The 8,287-nt window shown below is 34.2% G+C and overlaps 6 protein-coding genes across 6 annotated transcripts; 3 read left to right on the top strand and 3 right to left on the bottom strand.

Annotated features, from left to right (window-relative positions):
* Positions 1 to 327: 327 nt before the first annotated feature.
* LOC149091923 (uncharacterized) lies at positions 328 to 1,042 on the bottom strand. The gene is made up of 3 exons (XM_089256874.1): positions 788 to 1,042; positions 564 to 737; positions 328 to 501 (listed from the first exon to the last, which is right to left on the bottom strand). Exons 1-3 carry the CDS (start codon positions 1,040 to 1,042, stop codon positions 328 to 330), a joined length of 603 nt encoding a protein of 200 aa, XP_089113000.1.
* A 1,640-nt stretch (positions 1,043 to 2,682) lies between these two features.
* On the bottom strand, positions 2,683 to 3,452 carry LOC108657693 (uncharacterized). Its single transcript, XM_018110349.2, has 3 exons — positions 3,155 to 3,452; positions 2,924 to 3,097; positions 2,683 to 2,861 (listed from the first exon to the last, which is right to left on the bottom strand). Exons 1-3 carry the CDS (start codon positions 3,410 to 3,412, stop codon positions 2,688 to 2,690), a joined length of 606 nt encoding a protein of 201 aa, XP_017965838.2. The 5' UTR covers positions 3,413 to 3,452; the 3' UTR covers positions 2,683 to 2,687.
* A 499-nt stretch (positions 3,453 to 3,951) lies between these two features.
* Positions 3,952 to 4,679, top strand: LOC149091922 (uncharacterized). The gene is made up of 3 exons (XM_089257421.1): positions 3,952 to 4,209; positions 4,270 to 4,443; positions 4,506 to 4,679. Exons 1-3 carry the CDS (start codon positions 3,952 to 3,954, stop codon positions 4,677 to 4,679), a joined length of 606 nt encoding a protein of 201 aa, XP_089113547.1.
* A 36-nt stretch (positions 4,680 to 4,715) lies between these two features.
* On the top strand, positions 4,716 to 5,359 carry LOC149091921 (uncharacterized; the record flags this gene model as incomplete). Its single annotated transcript, XM_089257061.1, has 3 exons — positions 4,716 to 4,964; positions 5,025 to 5,198; positions 5,261 to 5,359. Coding segments are annotated over 3 exons (522 nt in total), but the record flags the coding sequence as incomplete, so codon positions are not given.
* Positions 5,360 to 5,911: 552 nt separating this feature from the next.
* On the top strand, positions 5,912 to 6,827 carry LOC115562979 (uncharacterized). The gene is made up of 3 exons (XM_030385236.2): positions 5,912 to 6,319; positions 6,380 to 6,553; positions 6,612 to 6,827. Exons 1-3 carry the CDS (start codon positions 6,062 to 6,064, stop codon positions 6,783 to 6,785), a joined length of 606 nt encoding a protein of 201 aa, XP_030241096.1. The 5' UTR covers positions 5,912 to 6,061; the 3' UTR covers positions 6,786 to 6,827.
* Positions 6,828 to 7,308: 481 nt separating this feature from the next.
* Positions 7,309 to 8,060, bottom strand: LOC115562978 (uncharacterized). Its single transcript, XM_030385235.2, has 3 exons — positions 7,770 to 8,060; positions 7,539 to 7,712; positions 7,309 to 7,482 (listed from the first exon to the last, which is right to left on the bottom strand). Exons 1-3 carry the CDS (start codon positions 8,028 to 8,030, stop codon positions 7,309 to 7,311), a joined length of 609 nt encoding a protein of 202 aa, XP_030241095.1. The 5' UTR covers positions 8,031 to 8,060.
* Between the last annotated feature and the right edge of the window lie 227 nt (positions 8,061 to 8,287).

The raw sequence follows: 8,287 nt of genomic DNA, 5'->3' as shown, positions 1-8,287 counted from the left end.
CAGCTTGGAGGGTTCAGGGTATCTCCTAGTCGAGCAGTCTCGACTAGAGCCTTTTTACTTGTTTATTACTCGAGTAGTTTTTTAATACCCTGAACCCATTGAATATGGGAACACAAATGCAGCCACTTTCCCAACATCGGTAAAAGGCGTATTTCAAATACTACAGATTTGTGCTTTGTCAAATACATGTATTTAATGTTAATATCACGATCGTAAGATTTTATCAAGCTAGTCAATTTACAAAAACATTTATTAAACAATTAAGTTCCGACAGTAAGCGCTTTTAATCAAATATAGGTGCAAGTCCTCTATCTACCCGATCTAATTTTAATTCAGTCTTTCAAATTGTCCCTCTATTTCGAAACAGATACTGGTTTCCCGCTCCACATTCTTCGGGCTAAATGCTTTAACTGTCACAATATCTTTATAACGTCCATTTAAAGGTAATCCAGTAAATTCGAATATCATGTTCAAGGAAAACGGTTCGTAGATGAAGGTACTCTAGAAGACAAATGAACAAAAAACATTTTTAATTGCAATAAAATTTTCACTTAAAAACATACTCCTAGGCTAGGACATTTCCCCTTAAAATCGTCCTTATTAGTTATATATTTTGTCCAATACTTATACCAGTATTGAGGCTCATCAAATAGAATTGGACACATGTCAAGAACTGTCATGCCGAATTGCGTTTGCACCCAGGCTATGCGATCAAATCGATATAGCTGAAAGCTCACCTAGATGAAAACAGTTATTTATAGAGATGTTATTCCACTCAACGAAGTACCTCAATGCGATCCCTTGGATGAATACTCCACTTATAGGTAGTATTGCCCGACATTTTAATCAAATCGTCCTGGCGTGTAATTGTAAAGTGCGACAAATCGAACAGTCCATGAATATTTAGGACATTATTCGGTTGATTGGAGCAATCATCAAAGAACTCATCATTTTCAGGAACAAATAGATATTTCAAGGTATTCGAAATTTTAGCGAACAAAATGAATACCACTGAGTATAAAAAGGTTGATCGGAACAACATAATGTTATTATTAAACTCGAATTTGAATTGACTTTTGTAGTTAATGCATTAGAGTTTTTATACATTAAAAGGGCAAGCTATGTAATACTGATATATATCTGAATAATTCCATGTTGTTAGAATGCACCTAATCAGAAAGACGAGGTTGTAGTATCTCGAGTTATAGATTGCTGAACATATCCTACAAGGTTGAAGTTTAGATTTCTGATCTAATTAATGAGAGGCTATATATACAACCAGATGGTCATATCTACATCGTTTAAGCTACATCCTGATCAAGAACGACTCTTTAGCTTGTTACATACATATATTTTTATAAAACCAGTGTAGAGCATACGCTATCAATGGGTTGACGCTATGGGAATCGTTTTAAGGAAATGTTTATGTTCAAGCAAGTATACAATTAAATTAAATTTATTATATTTATTTCAAATTGGGTACGCTCTAGCAACGTCCACATGCAATTATTGTGGTAAGCACATGTATGTGTACTTTACTGGGCTTTTTATACGCTACAAATTAGGTTTTATAACAATGATATAATCTGCATGTGATTATTTGATTACGCTCAATTAGAACAAGTAAGAAGATTCTAGTCGAGACTGCTCGACTAGGAGGTACCCTGAACCCTCCAAGCTGATATTCTAATCACTCTGCACTTCTTTTAGGTACACATACATACACACGCACATACAGAACACGCTCTGCTAACTGCGCAGTAAGCAGCGACTGCGATTGGGCTGCGCTGCGGTGTGGGCAATATTATGAGGCTTTATTTGTTGAAACTTTCAGAACGTAATCATGTGGGCAATATTATGAGGCTTTATTTGTTGAAACTTTCAGAACGTAATCATAATGTTCAAATGTGTGTACATTCCAAAGCACAAGCCTCTACTATATGAAATGCGTGTTTTACATATTGTGGGCGAAGGGGACGTGGTATGCAAAATCTGGTGGTATACAAAATGTTTGTATTCATCATATGTATATAGACAGTAAATCTGAAGCTTTCAGGTCTAATAATGTTCAAATGAGGCTGAAAAAAACAAAATCAATTTTGATTATTCTCGACAAAAGAGTTATCGGATGATTTATCGAAAAAATAAGATAAATTCGTACTGCGTATGGTATACACGAGCATGCGTGCTACACTTCAGCTCTCTAGCTTTTGTATCTTTTGAGATCGACGCACTCATACAGACGGACAGGCGGACGGACGGACCGACGGACAGGGCTGATATAGCCCTCAGACTCAGCTCATCGTCCTGATCAAGAATATATATACTTTATGGGGTCCGCGATGATTCGTTCTGCTCGTTACATACTTTTACACAAAACCATAAAACCCTGATTTCCAATTTTCAATGGGTTCAGGGTATAAGAAGGCGGTCCTGTCATCATGCTAGATATATCTAACCAGTTCAGTGTGTTCATTATATTTAAAATATATTCAATATAGTCTGTTCTTTGGAATGACGGTAAACATTAAAAGATAACAATTTATTCAGTAATTCATTGCTAAATTTTTCATTGGCTTAACATATAATCATAAAATCGAGCCATGTGACAATTTTGTTCGTTTATTTCATTATTTGAGTTTTTGTCAATTACAATTTTAATTGATAGATTCATAGTTAATATACATTTAATTGATTCTTTCAAATTGTCCCTCTACTTCGACGCAAATACTAGTGTCTCGCTCCACTTTATCCGGACTAAAGGCTTTAGCTGTCATAATAACTTTATATCGTCCATTTAAAGGCAATCCAGTTAATTCGATAATCAAGTTCAAGGAAAATGGTTCGTAGATTAACATATTCTAGAAGATGAAAATAAAAAACATTTTTAATTGCAATACAATTTTTCCATTTACAAACATACTCCAGGCCTAGGGCATTTCCCCTTAAAATCGTCCTTATTAGTTATATATGTTGTCCAATACTTATACCAGTATTGAGGCTCATCAAATAGAATTGGACACATGTCTCGCACTGTCATGCCGAATGGTGTTTGCACCCAGGCTATGCGATCAAATCGATATAGCTGAAAGCTCACCTAGATGAAAACAGTATTATATCAATAATTGAGATGTTTTTCCACTTAAAGAAATACCTCAACGCGATCCACTGATTGAATATTCCACATATAGGTAGCATTGCCTGACATATAAATTATATCGTCCTGGCGTGTAATTGTAAAGTGCGACAAATCGAACAGTCCATGAATATTAAGGACATTATTCGGTTGATTGGAGCAATCATCAAAGAACTCATCATTTTCAGGAACAAATAGATATTTCAAGGTATTCGAAATTTTAATGAACACAATTAGGAATAGCACTGAGTACAGAAACGCTGATCGGAACATCATTGTGTTATTATTAAACTCAAATTCGAATTGACTTTTGTAGTTAATGCATTGGAGTTTTTATACACTAAAAAACAAGCTGTGCAACAGTGATTCTTATCACAATAATTCCATGTAGATTGATTTGATATATTAGATTGCACTATGTCCAACAAGGATGAGATTACTGGTTGGTTTAGATTACTGATCTAATTAATCTAATTAAGCCTATTACATTTTCATAAAACTAGCGTACAGCATAGCTTATCAATGGGTTGAGGGTATGAGAATCGTTGAAGGGAAATGTTTAATTTGATGCAAATAAAAAATTAAATTAATTATATTACTTTAATTATTAATAAATCTGAACAGAAACCTTGTTAAATATAATTAGTGTGCTATCGCGATATCAGGTCCTCCTCTTTCAAATTAAGTGACTCTAACAACGTATATATGCAGTTATTATGGAAATAATGTATCAATATCAGTTGCTTTTCTGTGTATAAAAACTCCATTACGTACAGCACCAACAGCAATTCCTAATTGAGTTTGCTAATAGTACAATGTTACTCGTATCGAAGTTTTTGTATGAAGTGTTATTCTTCATTTTTTTCGTAAAAATTTCAAACGCCTTGAAATATCTATTTGTTCCTGAGAATGATGAGTACTTTGATGATTGTTCCAATCAACCAAATAATGTTCTTAACATTCATGGACTGTTTGACATGTCTCAATTCACAATTGAACAACAGAACGATGTGTTTCATATGTCGGGAAACTACACAGCCATCTGGAATATTCAACCAGGGGATCGCATTGGAGTATTTTGCTTCAACATTCATTGAGTGGAATAACAGTATTACAATTGACTTTTTATTTAGATGAGCTTTCAGTTATTTCGATTTGATCGTATAGCCTGGCTGCAAACACCATTCGGCATGACAGTTTATGACATGTGTTTAGTTCTTTACGATGAGCCTCAGCTCTGGTATAAGTATTGGACAAAATATGTAATAAATAAGGAAGACGTAAAAGACAAATGCATGTACCCTGGAGTAAGTATTGTTCGTAATTGTAATTATATTTTCAATTTACCATTTTTGTCTTTGTCTTTCAGACTAAATTAATTCACGAATCGTTTGTCTTGAATATGACATTCGATCTTACTGGCTTACCCTTATATGGACGACATAAAATTATTATAACGATGAAAGCTTTTAGCCGAAAGAATGTGGAGCGGAGAACTAGCATCTGTATCGAAGTAGAGGGACACTTTGAAAGACTCAATTAATGTATACTGAAATCCTGAAGTGATTACAATTATTGTATCTATGAGTTTTTGTATGAAGTGATATTCTTCATTTTTTTCGTAAAAATTTCAAACGCCTTGAAATATCTATTTGTTCCTGAGAATGATGAGTACTTTGATGATTGTTCCAATCAACCAAATAATATTCTTAACATTCATGGACTATTTGACATGTCTCAATTCACAATTGAACAACAGAACGATGTGTTTCATATGTCGGGAAACTACACAGCCATCTGGAATATTCAACCAGGGGATCGCATTGGAGTATTTTGCTTCAACATTCATTGAGTGGAATAACAGTATTACAATTGACTTTTTATTTAGATGAGCTTTCAGTTATTTCGATTTGATCGTATAGCCTGGCTGCAAACACCATTCGGCATGACAGTTTATGACATGTGTTTAGTTCTTTACGATGAGCCTCAGCTCTGGTATAAGTATTGGACAAAATATGTAATAAATAAGGAAGACGTAAAAGACAAATGCATGTACCCTGGAGTAAGTATTGTTCGTAATTGTAATTATATTTTCAATTTACCATTTTTGTCTTTGTCTTTCAGACTAAATTAATTCACGAATCGTTTGACTTGAATATGACATTCGATCTTACTGGCTTACCTTTATATGGAAGTGATGGACACTTTGAAAGACTTAATTAATGTATACTGAGATCCTGAAGTGATTACAATTATTGTATCTATGAGTCGGCCAATTAAATAATTTTTTATTAAGTCGCTGAACGGTCAGAATTTAAACGTCTGCCATTTGGGGTATTACATAACATGCGAAAATTTTAAGTGAAAAGATACTGTTTTAAAAAATTATAAATTTAAAATTTGATTATTATTATTTATTACGAACTTTATACGATAGGTAGACAAACATGTTCATCGTGCTGGGACCAGAGAGAAGATGGACATTCTTCATTAAATAGTAGTAATCACAGTATCTCAAATATATTTATTGTGAATTCGCATTTATCTTCAGCACATGGGCATATAAAATACATATAGGAAATTTGAGATCTCAACCTTCAACGGTATTCAAGTATTCGAGACAACGACGATCAATGACAGTCGGGCATGACTAAATCAATCGCACTCATTAAGGATATGGAAAAGGTGAACATAAATGAAATACATTACTATAGTTGATGATAAAATAGAACATAAACATTGTTAAATAAAATTAGAGTATTATCGACATATCAGGTCTTCCTCTTTCGAATTGGGAGCAATCTAACCACGTCAACATGTAATTATTGTGATAAATATCAGCATTACACAACTTGTTTTAGTGTATAAAAACCAATTGAATTCAAGCATAAGAACCCATTCCCATTTGAATTTAATAATAACGCAATGTTGTGCCGATCAAAATTTTTGTACGCAGTGCTATTCTCCATTTTCTTCGTAAAAATATCGTATGCCTTGAAATACCAGTTCATTCCTGAAAATGACGAGTTCTTTGATGACTGTTCTAACCAACCAAAAAATATCCTTAATATTTATGGACTGTTTGATGCCTCCGAGTTCACAATTTCACGCCAGGACGATATAATTTATATGTCTGGCAACGCTACCTTTAAGTGGAATATCCATCCAGGGGATCGCATTGAGGTACTTTACTTCAACAATCGCCGATTGGAATAATATATTTAAAGTTTGCTTTCTATTTAGATGAGTTTTCAGTTATTTAAATTTGATCGTATAGCCTGGGTGCAAACACTATTCGGTATGACAGTTCGTAACATGTGTGAACTTCTATATGATGAGCCTCAGTACTGGTATAAGTATTGGACAAAACATGTCAAAAATAAGAAAGACGTGAGGAACAAATGCATGTACCCTGGAGTATGTCTACAAAAGTTAAATGTATTCGAAGTAAATCATTTTTGTCTTTGCCTTTCAGACTAAATTAATTCACGAACCGTTTTCTCTGAATATGATATTCGATTTCACTGGATTGCCTATAAGTGGACGACATAAAGTTATTGCCACAATTAAAGCATTTAACGCGAATAATGTGGAGCGACCAACTAGCATCTGTATCGAAGTAGAAGGACAATTTGAAAGATTCAATTAATGTGCATGTATTGAAAGCCTGGAGTAATAAATATTACAGTATATACAATCATTTTCCGATGCGAAAAATTTATTATTATTCTATCAATACCAATAACTATCTATCAAATAATAACTAATATACAACTAAATTTGTTTTTGTGTTTATTTTCATTGAGAATTTGTAAAAATTTTGTTTGTAACGCATTTTGAAATATTTCTAAATTTATTTTGTTAAATCATTTGATATAAATTTAGTTTTGTTTATAGGTATCTGCTAGTCAAGCAGCCCCGATAAGATCTTTCTTATATGCTTATTAGTTCGAATTTCTTGGTAGACATAATAATTACTACATTATATGCCTAACGGGCAGGGGTTATTCATACCCACTGGGCTGCGAGTTGTTTTATGTTGTTCGGAATTTATTCGCTGAATACGTTTCTTGTAGACGGAGTTTTGACTTTTAATTGATTAATCTTGTGACATTTGAAAAATGGGTAAAATTTGAATAATATGTAGTGCAGGCTTCATGATTGCGCATATTTTAGTTTAGCCTTTCGAATTCCCCAATGGCTTGTAAGCAAACGGATGTATCGCGCTGCACATTACTCTTGTCGAATGCCCTAAGCGTAGTCACGACCTTGTACCGACCATTTAAGGGCAGGCCTGTGAACGGCATTATAATGTCTAGTTCGAAAGGCTCATGTAACATTTTGGTCTGAAAGGCGTAGATACAGATTGTTAACCTCAAATTGTTGTATAGCACATACATACTCCGGGATTAAAGCATTGGTCCTTTATTTCTTCACTATTGATTATATGTTTTGTCCAATATTTATACCAGTACTGCGGCTTGTCGTACATGACGGCACAGCAGTCATGCACTGTCATACTGAATTGTGTTGGGTGCCAGATGCCGCGATCGTACCAGAACATGACACCTTTGCCCTGAATAATATTGAAATTAAAGTGATGTACCTCTCAATTAGTGCAATCCGAACTTACTTCAATGCGATCCCCAGGTTTAATAGGCCAGGTTGCGGTAGCATTGCCCGATATGGCTATTATACCATCATTCCGAGCGAAGGTTATTTGAGAAAGGTCAGCCATTCCATGAAAGTTCAGAGCATTACTGGGCGCTTTATCGCATTCTGCAAAGAACTCATCATCCTCGGCAATGAATCGGTAGTTAAGGCCATTCGACTGTCTTGTGAACAGTATCATCAAGAGGACTGCGATTACTTGAAACAGCAGCTGGAACCACATTGTTTCACTATTCGCTGTCCTATGAACTGATGCTTTTATACGCTAGAAATTAAGTTATATAATACTGATAAGTGACCAATAGTTAACCAAGTGTTAGTTCGTGTTAGTTTCAGCTAACCTGAAAAAGGTGGTAACAGATTAGTTAGCTCGTGTTCAATGTAAATTAGGTAATGTAACTGACTAAAGGTTAACTAATTGTATATGTAGTGTTTTTCACAATATTTGAGTTGTATAAATCTGTGTTTTAATATCCATGT

Source organism: Drosophila navojoa, chromosome 3 (assembly GCF_054131105.1).
Source record: "Drosophila navojoa isolate 15081-1374.11 chromosome 3, UAZ_NAV_1.0, whole genome shotgun sequence".
Lineage (NCBI taxonomy): Eukaryota > Metazoa > Arthropoda > Insecta > Diptera > Drosophilidae > Drosophila > Drosophila navojoa.
This window is presented reverse-complemented; position numbering and strand designations above follow the sequence as displayed.